The following is a 17,836-nucleotide window of genomic DNA, read 5'->3' as shown; positions in this document are numbered from 1 at the left end:
TCTCCCTCTCTCTCTTCCCCTCAAAGTTTCTCTCACTCTCTCAAAAACAAACATTAAAAAAAAAAAAAAAAACACACAGATCCCCCATGCAGCCAAAAATCTGCATATAACTTTTGACTCCCCAAAAACTTAACTACTAATAGCCTACTGTTGATTGGAAGATTTACTGATAACAAAAACAGTCAGTTAACATATACTTTGTATATATATTATATACTGTATTTTTAAAAATAAAGTAAGCTAGAATAAAGAAAGGGTTATTCAAGAACTCATAAGGAAGAGAAAATACATTTACAGTAATGTCCTGTATCAAAAAATATCCATGTATACGTGGACCTGAACTCTACAGTTTAAACTACACAATTTAAACCTATTGTTCAAGGGTCAACTGTAATTTAAGGCCCGTAAGTTATGTAAGTTAATAAAAACTTAGAAAAAGGGCAGAGAGTCATGGAAACAAGCTCCCTTAGTTTTCAACAATAGTAAGAACTAAGCACTGGTGAAGAACAAGGCCACACCATTAAAGGAATCCTAATTAATACAGTGAAAAATAATTTCTAATGTCCAAGTTAGAAGTCTGACAGTTTCAAACAGCCCAAGAGTCAAGACTTTTCTACAATTTATAATTTACATTTATATACATAATCCTTGTATGTGATACATATACACATTAGAATATATGTGTACAGTCTTGTATATACTGAAATTATACACTTTAAATTCTTTCAAAATTATGTAAGAATGTCTCCTTTTATACAAAAAGGCATAACTGACTGTGGAAGTTATTGTTTCTTTTCTTTTTTTTTTTTTTTTTTAACATTTATTCATTTTTGAAAGGCAGAGAGACAGAACGCGAATGGGGGAAGGGGCAGAGAGAGAGGGAGACACAGAATCGGAAGCAGGCTCCAGGCTCCGAGCTGTCAGCACAGAGCCCGATGCGGGGCTCGAACTCACGGACCGAGAGATCACCACCTGAGCCGAAGTCGGCCGTTTAACCGACTGAGCCACCCAGGCTCCCCGGAAGTTATTCTTTCTATAACAATATATACCTGAGGAGAAATTATCTATAGGAATTCATCCCACTAGATGTGGGGTATTAGAATCACAGCAACAACAGCATTTACAGGAACAGCTTTGCATTTCAAAATCTACTAAATGGCACCAACCCCTGTGGATTCACATTGTAGTTATATTTTACCTTTATTTTTCTTACTGATAGTGACCCACTCCAAAGAAACGTAGAATCCACTTCCTTTCATATCCAATTCTTCTTTCTCTATTCGAAGAAGTAAGGTAGTTATTGAATGTTCTTCAGCGTTCATCAATGAGATACTGTGAATTATGATAAAAGGATTCCCAAGCTCTTCATTAAACATAATCTAAAATAAAAAAAGATTACACACACACACACACATAAATGTACATATTACAAACACAGCACAGCGGGAATGCACAAAATTCTGACAATATAACAACTAATTGGATGCTATTTATTACAAGGAGTAGAAAAATGCGAAAAGCCTTTAAATAAAGGTTGCAAGTTCAACTAATATTCTTTGAAAAAGAACTTTTGAAAGACACCTATTTATTTCACAGAGAAAACTGGCCAGTACTCTTGGCTTAAAAACATGGTAAACAAAAAGGCATCCAAACAGCATCAAAAGGAGAAAGAGAACTAGAAGTGACCTCCTAGAAAAGAATTACCAAGTTACAGCGCTCTATAGAAGAGAAGCAGGTCTCCCTCGTCTCTTCTCCTATCTCATATATGATTTATTTCTCCTTTGTTCCTCTTACTTTCTGAATGTTGTGCATACTGGTGCACAGGTGTGCGCATGTGCGTGTGTATGGTTTTTTCCTATTGTTTTTGTTTTGGTTTGTTCCTGTTTGTTCCTGGAAGTCTGCAAAGGTCAGAGGCAAAGGAATTGGAGAACATATCACTAAAACTCTTATTTCTCTAAAACAAAAGAGACCGTTTACATTTAAAAGTTATAATAAAAAAACTTATAATTCAACAAACTCTATTTAAATATAATATTAAAGTTTCTTTTTAAAGAGCAAGTTTAGGCATCATAGAGACATAAAATCTTAACAAATTCTTTTCTATATCACAAACACATAATCTAAAAGATTACTGTATTTTATTTAAGAGTAAATAACAAATAAAAGATATTTTAAGACTGTCGGCTAACCAAGATTTTCAAATAAATGAGTTGAAGGAAAACATCCAAATGACAAAAATTAGTTTAAAAAAAAAAAACTTTTTCGGGGGGGGGAATCCTTTTATCTAGAATCTCTTACTATCTGCTCCTAGTTGAAAGCCTTATAAAGAAAAGTGTGCTTTAATGTCAATTTCCCTAAATGTATGAGCACCTCTTCTCAAATTATTCAAATGGTAGACCTTTGGAATCCATTCTACAGTCTTCCATAAACAGAAAACAGCAGTAACAACCAAAAATACCTCACATACTCAAAACTGAGATGATAAAGATAGGTTTCAGTTGGTTGACATTGGGAGACAAAAAGGAGGAAGGAAAAATGGTTGAGTTTTGTCAGGTACAAATAGCTAGTTTATTGCTTCCTCCTCTTCTCTGTCTCTCATGTGAGTGAAAGGGGTGGGATGAGACCGCGGAGTCGATGTCTAAACTTTTATAAATGGTTAGGCTGAAGGCTCCTGTCTCCTGAACGGGCCCAGCAACTCAAACATGGTACTGCTGATACACAGCAACCCATCATACTAGAGCCAACACATCTGTAAAGCAGGCAGTCTTCCTATCTCCCTTTGTTTCTCTTCCTACACTTCAGTCATCACTGCCCTTCCTTGGCCCCTGTATGCTCTACTGTGCCCCCTCACCACTCGCACCTTTAGCCTCCTCTGTTACACCAATTTCCCCAAAGTCTCAAAACTCTCCTAAGTTGCTTCTCTTAAAGTGACCAGTACTCCACAGTATCCCTCCCACCTCAGTGAAAGCCCAAATCCAAACCCTATCCCATTCCCCCTCTTCCCAGACCCCTGTTAAAACTATTACTCACTGCAAACATCTCAGAGCATACTTATTTCATTACACCAGTGTATACTAAAGAGGGCATGAAGTAGATTTAAATTTATGATTTAAAAAATATTACTAAAAACTAATATGCACCATGGGGATGTACACAGCAGAAACCAAATAAATTATAAACCCATATGAATTTCCTTCTGGCAGAGTATGTGGTGCCATTTTTAAGCTGAAGGTGAGTTCGGTCAGTGTGTCTCTTCCTGATCAAAACCAACAGAATCCACAGCTTGATAATAATAAGTTCTCATTCATATCTCTCCTGCCCATCACTTTCCTTCCAAGTGTTTCAGGTAGCTATGCTATATACCACACTGCCTCAGTAGAAAGGTAGAAAAAGAGAAAGAAAGAAAGAAAGAAAGAAAGAAAGAAAGAAAGAAAGAAAGAAAGAAAGAAAGAAAAGAAGAAGAAAGGAAGGAAGGAAGGAAGGAAGGAAGGAAGGAAGGAAGGAAGGAAGGAAGGAAGGAAGGGGAAAAAAGAAAAAAAAATATCACTGGAGGCCAAAGCAGAAAATGTCACAATGTCCAATTAATATCTGAATCTGCCACTACAAAGGCCTGCGAAGGTCCCCTCTAAACAGGGTATCGTTGTTCTGGTTATTTATCATGTTTTTTGTTTAGTTTTTTGAATTACTACAATTTGGTAGTATACCATTTAATATAACTTAGGAAGGTAAGCCATTTGGTTCTAAGGCCTTCTTGGTTTTTCTCAAATAATTAAAGCCTGATCATTGTAGGTATCTGATCTGATAAAAATATTTTATAAGATATAAATATATTTATTAAGTTCATGTTTGTTTACCTGGAACTAAAGGCCACCTGCTGAGATTTAGACAGAAGTATCACAATATACTTATTAGTATAACTCTGTGTCATTCTTTCCCACCTTCAAAAACTGTGGCTCTGGAGAAATTAATTCCTTACTTACTAAAATCCTAATTTGCCCCTTAGATTTAAAAATGTTACATTGTTGGGGCGCCTGGGTGGCTCGGTCAGTTAAGTGTCCAGCTTCGACTCAGGTCATGATTTCACGGTTCGTGAGTTCGAGCCCTATGTTGGGCTCTGTGCTGACAGCTCAGAGCCTGAAGCCTGCTTCAGACTCATGCTCTGTCTCACTACCTCTCAAAAAATAATTTTTTAAAATATTACATTGCTTTAAGAAAACTGAAATAGGGGCACCTAGGTGGCTCAGTAGGCTGAGCGTCTTGACTTCAGCTCAGGTCATGATCTCATAGTTCGTGAGTCTGAGCCCTGCCTGCTTCAGATCCTCTGTCCCCCCCTCTCTCTCTGCCCCTACCCCACTGGTGCGGGCACACAAGTGCAGACTCTCAAAAATAAACAAACAAAAGGAAAAAAAAAAGGAAAACTGAAATAAAAATAGTATCTTAGAGACTGGCACATTACTATATGCGTATTACAGTATATTTTTCTAAATGGGGAATACTCTGGTCAACTCACTGACCGATGGCAACTTACCAGACAGCAAGCAGAGTGGTTATGCAGAAGTGTGCTGGGCTTATAAAGATATCAGCAAATATAACATGAGTAAAGGAGAAAAGATATTCCAATGTAATTTTTGGCTAACTCTTCTTCAAGAAGGAGGCAATACCAATGCTTAGGGTACTGCTTTACACACATATAAAGCACTCAACATGCGATGAAAATATGAATGCAATTCTTGACAATTTGCAACGACCCCTGATCAAACCAGAAATGGTTAACGTATCAGTTGTGTAAAAGGTACATACTATATAACTAAAAATTTCCAAAACATGATCTATTATAAAAACAAAGAGGTCACATATAAGCTATGCCCAGAAAGTGTTATTTCAAAATCACTAAGGTCTATATTATATATACTTTCCAGACTTTGCATAAGTCTTAAAAATATATAACAAAAACCGCACCTCCCATTTCTCAGAAGCACTATTTCCACGTTCACCTGTACCAATGAGATACAATCGTCCAGTTCCATCTGACAAGGTAACCCAGGTAGAAGATGTGAAATGGATAGATGCACAAAGGCGATTGTCGTATGTTGTCAAATCTGTGGGAAGTCGAAACACCTCTCGTGGTTTTCCTAAAGCAGTATCCTAAAAAGAAGCCCAACATTATTAATGAATCCTTCCTCCCCCTTCATCCGTATACACAGAATAAATATCTGCAGTGTAGTGGTTAGTCTCTTAAGAGAAGGTGCCTAGAGGATGAGCTGTACTAGCGACTCTCTTCTAATAAAATATGACTGAAGTGACGGTATGTGACTTCTCAAACTTGGTCATAGTTTCTATCACATCTTCTATCTTGCTCTTTTGGACCCACATGGAGAGGGCATAAAGGCTCCTGACAATAACCAGCACACAGTGAGCTGTTTTGGGAGTATATCCTCTAGCCCTAGTTGAGCCTTGAGATCACTGCTCTCCAGGCTGACATCTTGGCTTACAATGTCATAAGAAACCTTCACAGGAACCACCCAGCTACGCCACTCTGATTTCTGACCTACAGAAACTGAGTGAGATGACAAATGTTTTTTATTTCAAGTCACTACATGTTGAAGTAAGATACTACACAGCAAAAGACAACTAATACATTGTAGTAATCTGGTCTTCATTCTTCTCTCTTTTTTTAATTAAGTTTATTTATTTATTTTTGAGAGAGAGAGTTAAGTGCAGGGTGGAAAGAGAGGGAGACAGAGAATCCCAAGCAGGCTCCACACTATCAGTGCAGAGCTCCACGTGGGGTTCAAACTCAGGAACCATGATTATGACCTGAGCTGAAATCAAGAATCAGACTGAGCACCCAGGTGTCCCTCTTCATTCTCAAGTTTAGAGTTAACGATCAGTATTTTTAACTAACTGGAAATACTACATCATGTTCTAAATGCCTCCCTAGACATCAGCCTAGACATTTAGACTATTAACAACTTAGGTTATTGTTAACACATTTTTACTGTTATCTATATCCTTACCATTTAAAGCTGTAAGATGGCTCCATCATTAAAATGTTTTACAAGAAAATATATAAAAAGGTCTACATTTCTGGGGCACCTAAGTGGCTCAGCTGGTTAAGCATCCAACTCTTGACTTTGGTTCTGGTCGTGATATCTCGAGTTCACGTCCTGCATGGGGCTCTGCACTGACAGCGCAGAGCCTCCCTGGGATTCTCTCTCCCTCTCTCTCTGCCCCTCCCTTGCTGGCGCTCTATCTCTCTCTCTCTCTCTAAAAATAAGTAAATAAACTTAAAAAAAAAAACCAAAAGGTCTACACTTCAGGAAACAGACTTCACCTTATACATCAAAATGTACTCAGCTCAATAATTTGTTGGTGGTGGTGGTATAGCTTTAGTTTTCAGTTAACAGATTTTCCTACAGGCCCAAAATAATTCTTGATTCATGTATTTCATTTTCTGTTCCTATAATTACTTAGATCTGTGTATATATTAACAAAATTTAAGTAAACCATACAAAATGTCATTACTAGCCACAAGTTTTGTAGTGACCCACTGTCTTTTTCTAAAGCATCCAGTTTAGTTTTCTTTGAAATGGCACCTTCCTGTCTTTTTGTATTCATATTTTACTGATTTACACAATACTGATTAAACAATGAAAATACAATGACAAGCACAGCCGGCAGAATGATTTTAGAATGACCAAATCTGAGTATTAGTGATGTAAAACTTCACTAGCAGAAACAGAACTGTTATTAGCATAGAAGTACTGAGTGGCCTACTAGCAGTAAACATTAAGCTTACTTTGGGCTTCAATCAGTATATTAAATAGAAGAAATAGAGAATACCAGTTACTCCAGTCACTCAGTTAAATGGAGTCAATAAAGAGATATTTTACTGCAGGTTGATGATGCCTATGTAGGCATTTAGAACATCATGTGGTATTTCCATTTAGTGAGAAAACAATGGAGTGGTCAACAAATACTAGAGATTTTCTGGAAAAAAATTACTCTCTCCCTGACAGCATGCACAAATTCCACATTCCAGATAGATTAAAAATATAAATGTTTTAAAGAAAAAGTAAAGTAACTTTGTTAGAAGATTAATCATGTTTTAATCTCAGGGTGGAGAAAGTCTTCCTGTGAAAAATAACAGACATGTAGGAGACAGGGAGAAAAATATTTGCCACAAAAATAACACAGGACTAGTATCGATAGCATATAAAGAGCCTTAACAACTCAACCAGAAATACATTATCACTCAAAATGTTTAACTGGAAAAAGAATAGGAGTAGGAAAACTAAGGTTAAAAAAATTAAGCAGAAAAAAAATCACCTAATACAATCCCAATGCTATAATCCTTTCTAACATCCTCTTACTGAAACACTATGTGGTTCTCCATGGTGTGGATTCTCTTCTATTGTAAAACGTCATAAATACAATGTGTTCAACTACAGATGAGTACCTGGCATCTCTTTCTGGAGAGCACTGGTGAAGGAATGGTTAATTGTAAAATTCCATCCTTTGGAATACCAAACAACTGTTAAATACACTGAAGTGGATTTAAAAAGATCTCCAGAATAGTAACTGGAAAAAAAAGATGCAGAATATATACAGTAAGAATCCATATATGTTTAAGCAACTAAATGTTGTGGTATGACAGCACAGAATAAGGTGTATACAGACACACGCTAGTCTGTTAGAAAGGAAAAAAAGATCTTTACACAGAGCTTAAGCCTGTTAAATCACTATTCTTCACTTCATACAGAATCACGAAGGTTGTTTTAAACCACTTTATTTTATTTTTTTTTAATGCTTATTTATTTTTGAAAAAGAGAGAGAAAATGAGCAGGGAAGGGGCAGAGAGAGAGGAGAAAAGAGGATCCAAAGCTGGCTCCAGGCTGACAGGACAGAGCCCAACACAGGGCTTGAACTCATGAAAAGCAAGATCGTGACCAGAGCAGAAGTCAGATGCTTAACCAACTGAACCCCCCTAAACCAATTTCTTTTAAATGTAAGGTTACACATAACTGAGATTGCTGGAAGTCTAATTATCAGATAAATGATTTCATATCCAATATAATGACTAAGACATTCAAATATATAAATATAAAGCTAAAATAAATTAAAATACAAAAGAAAACACAGTATCTCTCTTACATAAGTTAAATGATAGTTTAAGTGAAAGCGATCTGAATGTTCCTAATTTTTGAAATCTAAGTCTCAAAGGGTACATCTAATTTTAAATGGACTGTATGCAATAAAAATATTTTCTTCTGTAAATCTTAGAGTATTAAATTATTTCTGAATAACTTCGATTGACAGTTTTACAAAGTGTCCTCATAATAATGCTTTATGATACTGGCATCTATAATGTCTTAGTCCCACCCAATCATTTTCTTCTTCCAGACCAAAAAAAAAAAAAAAAAAGGTTTATTTATAGTCAAACCTATTGAAAACAATTCTGCAGTAACGTTTCACAGCTGAATTGCAGAAGAATTAAAATTTCATTGATGAATGGAACATTTACTGAATGACTACATGTACAAGTGTTATATTAAATAAGTGCTTTGACTTTTTGCCATCTCATTTAACTATTACAAAATCTTATGAAATTGTAATCATTATGCACACTTTAAGAGAAAAAGAGCTCTGTTCAAAAAGATTAAATAATTTGCCTAGAATTCCACTGGTAAGAAAAATGGCAGGGCTAAGATTCAAATCCTGGTTGACCCCAGTCCAAAAATTGTCTCTCCTGTATTCCACACTTTCTTGAGAAGAAACCACTATTCAAGTTTTTCTAAACAAATGATACCTCAGATCTCACTGCAATTTCTGGAATACTCCCCTCCCCCTGCAAGAACAAAGCAAAACAAAAAACAAACAAAAAATTATGAATGCAACTACCATATTCAGTTTTTCTTCAGGCTAACACATTATATAAAATTTTTAATTAAATTCCTGGGTAAATAAAATGTAATACAAAAATTATAAGGTCAATATAGTGTTATAGTGTATATAAATGACACAGTAAATCATATATGAACTGTATTTAAGAAATGGATGTATTTAAGAAAAACATCTCTAAACAGGAGTTTGAGGGCCTCTTAGTTAACAGCTAAGAAGATGAGGTTTGAATTGACGAGGCATTTTTCTAATACACATGTTTACAGAAAGCACTACCCAAGTTCAAGGCAAAATGGTCAAGCAAAATTAAGCAAGGAAGCCATTTACTAGTATTATTACACACTGACATTTAAAATTTTGCCCTTTTATAAGGAAGTGATCTTTTCTGGAGAAAGGCTTTTATCACTAATAACTGTTAAGCTTATTTGAAAGAAAAACAAAACATCCTTTTTCCTTTTCCCTTTCTCTTTTTTATGCTAAAGCTTAAAAAAATGATGTTTCATTAAGTGGAATTTGAATGAGTAATGTCTCTATATAACATAAAACTTTTAATAATTCATGAAGAACATATAGTTCAACCTTACTCCTCCCTTTTTATTTTTGTCTTTAACCGGGTAAATAAGTGGCTCCCTATTAATAAATGCAATTGTAGAAAATAAGGTAAGATGCAGGTTTAGAGATGCTAATCTGGAGATACTGGCAGGCACCTCAGCTAGACTAACAAGCAGTTAAGGCAGGCATGTCATTAAGTCCATGACAAAGCCTCACAAATGCTGGTTTCATATGGAATCCACTAACTCTCCTCCCATTCTAAGTGCGATTTAAAGACGTACTGAGATGACACACTTCTTTAGGATAAACAAAGTAGTTTCTCAGATAAATGGAAACATAAAGACTGAATGAATTCTCTAAATATTAAGAAACAAAACACGTTATTTTAAAAGAGGTCCTAATACCTAACAAAATGACAACATAAGAATTAAATTTTAAGAACTTTTTTTTTTTTTTTTTTTTTTTTTTGCTTTCTTAAAGGCATTTTCTACTTCTTAAAAGCACTCTTCCACCCAACTGGCATTTCTATAAAACTGAGGACTATAAACACACAAATCACACTGACTTGGAAGTAGAACGCCTCTATAAACCTGTGTGTTGGGAACTGCTGCCATCTGCTGACTCCTTGACAACATCTCAAGGTCAGACACGTGGATTTCCTTTCTTGGGCCCTTATAGCCTTCTCTTTGACCACAATAGTGTTTAGCGCAGATTTAACAAAGGGGAGGTGGGAGTTATTTATAAACCAGCCATAGCAAAAGAACCTCTCAGGGTTTTGTGCATGTGTGCCTTTGACTCAAAAAAACAAAACAAAACAAAAAACAACAGAAACAAAAACACAAAAATCAGACAGAAAAATGGGTATCAGAACAACTTTTCTGCTTAAAAATTAAAAAAAAAAAAGCCAATGTGTAGCCAGTGGCTAACACTCTCCACCTTTCTCCAACACATAACTTCAAACAGCAAGTCAATTTCTTGCTACTGATCTGAAAAATAAGAAGCACGGTATTCTTCTACACCACAGTTGCAGAGTTTTTCAAAACTTGGTCACTGATGGGGCTCCTGGGTGGCTCAGTTGGTTAACCATCTGACTTCAGCCTAGGTCACGATCTCTCCATTCCCGAGTTCGAGCCCCGTGTCGGGCTCTATGCTGACAGCTCAGAGCCTGGAGCCTGTTTTGGATTCTGTGTATCCCTCTTTCTCTGCCCCTCCACTACTCACGCTCTGTCTCTGTCTCTCTCTCAAAAGTAAATAAACATTTTAAAAAAATGTGGTCACTGGGCCACAGTCTTTAACATACCTGATAAAATGCAGATTCTCAGACCATGACCAACCTGACATACTGAATCAGAATCTTGAAGAACCATAAACTTAAATTAGCCTTTCTTTTTATCAATTACTCCAAGTGATTCTGATGTGCATTACATACAGTTTGAAAACCAAAGACAAAAGCTGAACTAAGCAAAAAAACTAAAACAATCCCAGACATGGGTCTGTAAAAATAAAATACTAAAAATATCCTTCTAAAGTTTGATTAAGGAAAAAGAAAGAACAGAGAAAGGAAAAACAAGATAATCTTAAGAGCATAAACATGCAAATTTATAGCAACAAATCTGAAAACTTAAAAAGAAATGAATGATCTTCTCTAACAAAAAAAATATATTACAAAATTACCCGGAAAACAGAGTTTGACTAAACCAATTACCATAGAATAAATTGGATAGGTAATTGGAAGACTAACACTGAAAAGGACAAAGGGATAGAAGACAGGTCCAAAAAGGATCTTTATTTAACATATAAGGAACAGATCATTCCAATCTTAAATTGTTCTAGCTCCAGAAAGCTCTCCTTTAGAAAGCCAGCAAAACTTTAATGAAATTCTGACATATTCACCAAAAAAAAAAAATTAAAGAAACCGCTATAATTTGTGAAAGTACAAATATTTGAAAAATAAAATATCAGAAAATAGAAGCCAATATTGTATGAAAAGAATATATTCTTACCAAAAAAGGTTTATCCCAGGAAATTAAGCAATTTAATAAATGTATCAATTTAATTCACTACATTGATAATTAATGAAAATCATATAATCATTAACAGTAAGTGGGTGCTGAAAAGCATTTGATAAGATACAGCAGAACAGAAACCGAAGGAAGCAACTTTAAAAAAATGAAGGGGCACGTGGGTGGTTCAATGGGTTAAGTGTCCGACTTTGGCTCAGGTCATGATCTCATGGTTTGTGGATTCAAGCCCCACGTTGAGCTCTGTGCTGACAGCTCAGAGCCTGGAGCTGCTTCAGATTCTATGTCTCCCTCTCTCTCTGCCCCACCCCACTCATGCTCTGTTTCTCTCTGTCTCTCAAAAATAAATAAGTGTTAAATAAACAAACATTTAAAAAAATAAAATAATAAAGGCTATTTATCAAAACCAACAGTATTTTCTTAAGTTAATTTAAAAGCCATTATAATTAAAATCAAGAGCTAAACAAGGATACCTGCAACCTCCATTATTATTCAACATTGTTTCAGAGGTTGTATCTTGTAACAGCAATAAGACAAAAATGGAATAGCAGGGGAATGTTATTTCCATGTTCAAAAACATTAGAAAAGGAGAGATAAAACTGTTTCTTGTTGCTGACGATATAAATGTACCTTTTGAAAACCTAAATGGGAGTAAGTAAAAATTACTAAATTATCAAATAAGGTGGCTGTTAATTTCAATGTTTATACAATAAGCATCTAAAAAAATAGCAAAACTTTACTAACAATGGGCTGAAACCTCAAAATTCTTAAGAATAAATTTAATAAAATGAGCATAAAGTCAAAGGAAAACTAGAAAACTCTTACTTAAGGACATAAAAGCATACCTAAATAAATGGAAAGACATACCATGTTCGGGGGTGGAAAAAAAAAATCATAAAAATACCATTTCTCTCCAATACAATATAAATTCCCCACTGCAGGAAAAAACTGGAGATTTCTATAATTTTAACTAGACTGACTCTGGCCACCAGGCCCAGCTAAACATAGGGGTAAAGAACTCTACTGAAAGAAAAGAGGGGAATGAGTTAGATCCCCACATATTAAAAGATGGTAACACAAACTTTTTCCTTTTGCTTGCATCTCAGAAAACAGGATCATGCCTTATACCCCTCAGACAAGAACCTAGAGGACTCCTCTCTGGGGACAACTCTCCAGCCCAGGAGATAAACCTGCAAAAACCAAAATTTGGAGCCAGGGATCCTCAAACATAGTGTCACCTCACCAGCTGAAAAAAAAAAAGGTATATGGTAGGTCTTTTCCATACAAGATCTAATACATTATAAGATCTAATAAATTAATATTAGAGTGTGTATTATACACGTTTTCTTTTTTTTTTTTTTTTAATGTTTATTTATTTTTGAGAGAGAGAGAGAGAGAGAGAGAGAGAGAGACAGAGTGTGAGCAGAGGAGGGGCAGAGAGAGAGGGAGACCGAATCTGGAGCAGGCTCCAGGCTCTGAGCTGTCAGCACAGAGACTAATGTGGGGCTCAAACTCACAAACTGTGAGATCATGACCCGAGCCGAAGTCAGACATTTGACCGACTGAGCCACCCAGGCGCCCCTATTATACTGAATAATTCAAGGACCTTAGCTAAACAGAGAATGCATATGAAGTGCTCAAAGAGTTCAAGGATGAGATAATAAATGAGAACTATGAAAGAAAGCAACTTGAGGAAACTTTCAAGCCCTGTGTTCTAAATTACGATACCTTATTGCTTGTCAATAAAAATTAAAAAAAAAACTTCCTAATTTTATCAGGAAGCTAAACAAACTTAAATATACATTATACATATGGAAAGGTGTATACTTTTTTGAACAAAAGAGATTGTTATTTCAATGTCAAGTTCAAACTGGGGAAGCAAGAGAAAGAAATTCAGTTGACCCTTGGACAATGAAGGTTTGAGCTGCAACAGCTCACTTATAAGTGAATTTTTTACAATTCAGTACTGTAAACCTATTTTTTCTCTTATGATTTTCTCAGTAACATTTTCTTTTCTCTAGCTTACTTTATTGTAGGAATACAGTATACAATACATACAACATATAAAATATGTGTTAATCAAGATTTCTGGTCAACAGTATGCTATTAGTTAAGTTTTGGGGGAGTCAAAACTAGTACTTTTCTATTGCACAGTGGAGGAGGGGTTTAATGCTCAGATTCCCAGTGTTGTTCAGGGTCAACTGTAGTTCATATTCTGCTGTGAATTAATAAACTGGAAGAGACTATTTTGTATGATGCAGAATTCCCAGTGCTTATGACAATGTGTAACATATAGCTGGTATTCAATAAATATGTTGAAGATTGAGTGAATAGTACAAATCAGACTATGTGACTGAGTTAGGCTCTGGAAGTCAATATTCTTAGGGAATTTACAGATATTAGATTTGTCTTCCTAAAAAAACAAAACACAACAGAATCTAAAAAATATAAAAGCCCTTAAAGTTAAAAGACACAATAAAATACGAATTATGCATATGTAGAATATGGACATGTATAATCATGTATAGGTAATACACTGCACATGTATGTCAGGCATTTGGCTCATATGTACAGGTTATCCTAGTACATAGTGTATATAGAGTGTGTATGTATACAGTGTTTTTATTTTTAATGAGCCTATAAGTAGAGAAACTAAACTAAATAAGGAATTGTAACTAGTTATTCTAATATGTCCACAGAAGCTAGCAAATAGGTCAGGAAAAGGGATCAAAGACATATTAGTCTTTGTCCAGATTCCATGTCAAATAAGCACTCTTACTAAAATTACAGTATTTGAGGGGTGCCTCGTGGCTCAGTTGGTTGAGTATCCAACTTCTGCTCAGGTCATGACCTCACAGTTCCTGGGTTTGAGTCCCACATTGGGCTCTGTGCTGACAGCTCAGAGCCTGACGCCTACTTTGGATTCTCTCTCTCTCTCTCTCTCTCACTCTCATTCTCACTCTCACTCTCTCTGCCCCTCCCCCACTTGTGTGCATGTGCGCTTTCTCTCAAAATAAACACCAAAAAATTTTTTTGTAATAAAATTTTTTTAATTTACAGTATTTGATTTCCTTTGAAGACTTTCCAATGGGAGAAGAAAACCATATTGACCAGTCCACACTGCTTATAGTATTTCAAATGCTACCATTAAACTTTCTTTCCACATTTCCAATCAATCTTGTGATTTAAATTGGAAATTAGTATCCCAAATCACAATTATCAACAAGTAAACTGATAAAAACAAGCTTCTGGCCCAAAACTGTGACCCTACCATATCCTCTCCCAGCCAAGCATAGTACAAAAATGAATCAAAGCATCAATTATCTTTTTAATATTTCTCTTGGCTTAACACATGACTGTTCCTCCCTCCCTTCACACCCTGGCTTCTGCTCACCTTGCCATCCTCATCTCCAACCAAAGCCTGCATACATACTATTTTGGTCCTTCCATACATACACTGTGTTTTAGCAAACCAATCTAGAGTGCCTGTAGTGCACACATGTGCCTGTGGAAGTTTGCTGAATGTGCCTTTTAAGTCATGTGCAGACACAGCTGCCTCAATCTGCATGGCAAATTAACTGATCCATCAAAATTCTGTTAAAGTGACAACTCCTCTGAAACTTCTTGGAACACTTCATCTCTCAACATTTATCATTTCCTCCTCTGTACTAGGTCTGCATCTTATCCCTACTTCCACTGTTACATGTTATCAATTTATTTGTGTATGTGGCTACTAAGCATAATAGCATTCAATAAATGTTTGCTGAGGAATATATATAAAGTATATATTTGTAATATATAATAGATATTCATACATATAATAAAAATATATAACTAAGTATATATAACATAGAAGTAAATATTTATTATACAGTAAAGTTATTTATCTCAATAAACCAAAGACTCATACCTGAACCCAGAGAAGAAATAAGAAGAGGAAGATCCTATCAAGAATGAAAAGACAACTACAAAGGATAAGAACAAGCTTTAAACAGTTGTTGTTATTTCAACAAACATACTGACCAAATCTTCTGCCGGATGGCAGGATTATAGAAAAATAAGAAAAACCCAGGGCCTAGACCAAGGGTTGGCAAACTATAGTCAATAGTTTGGAATTGAGCTTGGAATGCAGTCACATTCATTCATTTACATATCGTCTAACGCTGTTTTCACACTACCACACCAAAACTGAGCAGTTGTGACATAAGACTGTCTAACCTACAAACTGTACAATATTTATTATTTGGCCCTATGCAGAAAAAGTCTTGCAAACCTCTGGCCTAGAAGGAATTAAAAGTCCACATAGATCTGAGAGCCAATGGTTTGAATATTCCCAGAGGAGCAAAGTGAGGATGTCAGGGAAAGCTTAATAGAAGAGATGGTTTGCTAGGTCTTAAGTAAAGACCAGGAAGCAACCTGGCAAGAACTAAGAAAAAATGTTCCAGGTAGAGTTAATCACATGAAAAATGAGCAGAGGACAACAGGATACAGGGCATGTCTCAGTAACTGCAAGAGTTGGTATTGCTAGAGACTAGTGTACAAAATGGCAAAACACAAGGTTGGAGAGAAGAGCACAATAAACTGTATATACCAATGAGGAGTTTGTATTTTAAAAATAGATCACTTTGTGTTTACACTTGCTAAAAAAAATAAAAAACAGACATACAGAAAAAACAAACTACCTCTGGAAGGACACACCGGAAACTAATAAAAAGAATTTACAAGAAAACACAAATAAATGGAAAGATATTCCATTCTCATGGATTGGAAGAATCAATGTTAAAATGTCTATACTACCCAAAGCAATCTACAGATTCAATGCAATCCCAATTAAAACTCCAATGGCATTTTTCACAGAAATACAACAATCCTCAAATTTGTATGAAACTACAAAAGACCTCAAAAAGCTAAAGCAATCTTGAGAAAGAAGGAACAAAGCTGGAGGCATCATGCTTCCTGATTTCAAAATATTTTACAAAGCTACAATCATCAAAACAGTATGGAAGTGGAGGTCAATGAGACAGAACAGAGTCCAGAAATAAAATCACACATATATGATCAATTAATTTACAATGAAAGAGCCAAGAGTATACAATAGGGAAAAGACAGCCTTTTCAATAAATGGTCTTCAAAAAACCGGACAGCCGCATGCAAAAGAATGAAACTGGACCCCTATATCATACACAAAAATAAACTGGATTAAAGACTTGAATGTAACCTGAAGCCATAAAACTCCCAAAAGAAAACATAAGTGGTAAACTCCTTGACATTGGTCTTAGCAATGATTTTTTGAATCTGACACCAAAAGCAAAGGCAACAAAAACAAAAATAAATGAGTTGGAACTACATCAAACTAAACAGCTTCTGCAAAGCAAAGGAAATCATCAACAAAATGAAAAGTCAACCTAGGGAATGAGAGAAAATATTTGCAAATCATAGGGTATCAAAATATATAAAGAACTTATACAATAGCAACCCACCCTCCCCCCAAAAAAAAACCCACAAAAAATCTGATTAAAAAATGGGAGTGGTGCCTGGGTGGCTCAGTCGGTTAAGTGTCCAACTCTGGATTTCAGCTCAGGTCATGATCTCACAGTTCGTGAGTTTGAACCCCACATCAGGCTCTGCGTTGACAGCACAGAGTCTGCTTTGGATTCTCTCTCTGCCCCTCCCCTGCTCTGCTCTCTCTCAAAATAAATAAATAAACATGCTTAAAAAATCGGCAGAGCATCTGAGCATTTTTCCAAAGAAGACCTAGAGACAGCCAACAACTATATGAAAACTTGCTCAATATCACTCATCATCAGAGAAATGCAGATCAAAACCACAATGAGATTATCACTGCATACCTACCAGAATGGTTATTATCAAAAAGACAAGAAGTAACAAGTGTTGGAAAAGATGTGGAGAAAAGGGAATTCTCATGTACTGTTGGTGCAAATGTAAACTGGTGCAGCCACTATGGAAAACAGTATGAAGGTTTCTCAAAAAGTAAAAATAGAACTACCTTATGACCCAGTGATTCCACTTGTGGATAGTTATCCCAAGAAAATAAAAACACTAACTTGAAAAGATATATGTATCCTTATGTTCACTGCAGCATTATTTACAATAGTCAAAAAAAAAAAAACGAAAAACCTAAGTGTCCATCAATAGATGAATGGATAAAGGAAATGTGTCATTATATAAAAAGTGGAATATTTTATTTAGCCATAAAAAGGAATGAAACTTGCCCTTGGTGACAATATGGATGGTCCTTAAAGGCATCTTGCTAAGTGACATAAGTCAGAAAAGACAAATAACCTATTAATCTTACATGTGGAATCAAAAAAAATTCAATCTATGATTCTGTAGATGCACAG

General features: G+C 35.6%; 1 protein-coding gene across 1 annotated transcript in view; it reads right to left on the bottom strand.

The window, feature by feature from the left end:
• Nucleotides 1-17,836, bottom strand: part of NUDCD1 (NudC domain containing 1) — a 74,880-nt gene that overhangs the window by 42,780 nt on the left and 14,264 nt on the right. The window contains exons 3-4 of the mRNA XM_025922823.2: nucleotides 4,960-5,145; nucleotides 1,199-1,379 (exon numbers count right to left, since the gene is read on the bottom strand). Of these exons, the coding sequence (XP_025778608.1) occupies nucleotides 1,199-1,379; nucleotides 4,960-5,145 (367 nt within the window). The remainder of the gene's footprint in view (nucleotides 1-1,198; nucleotides 1,380-4,959; nucleotides 5,146-17,836) is intronic.

The sequence above is a fragment of the Puma concolor genome, chromosome F2 (assembly GCF_028749965.1).
Source record: "Puma concolor isolate L17-30 chromosome F2, mPumCon1.1.hap2, whole genome shotgun sequence".
Classification (NCBI taxonomy): Eukaryota; Metazoa; Chordata; class Mammalia; order Carnivora; family Felidae; genus Puma; species Puma concolor.
Note: the sequence above shows the minus strand (reverse complement) of the source record. Positions and strands in the feature narration are given on the sequence as shown.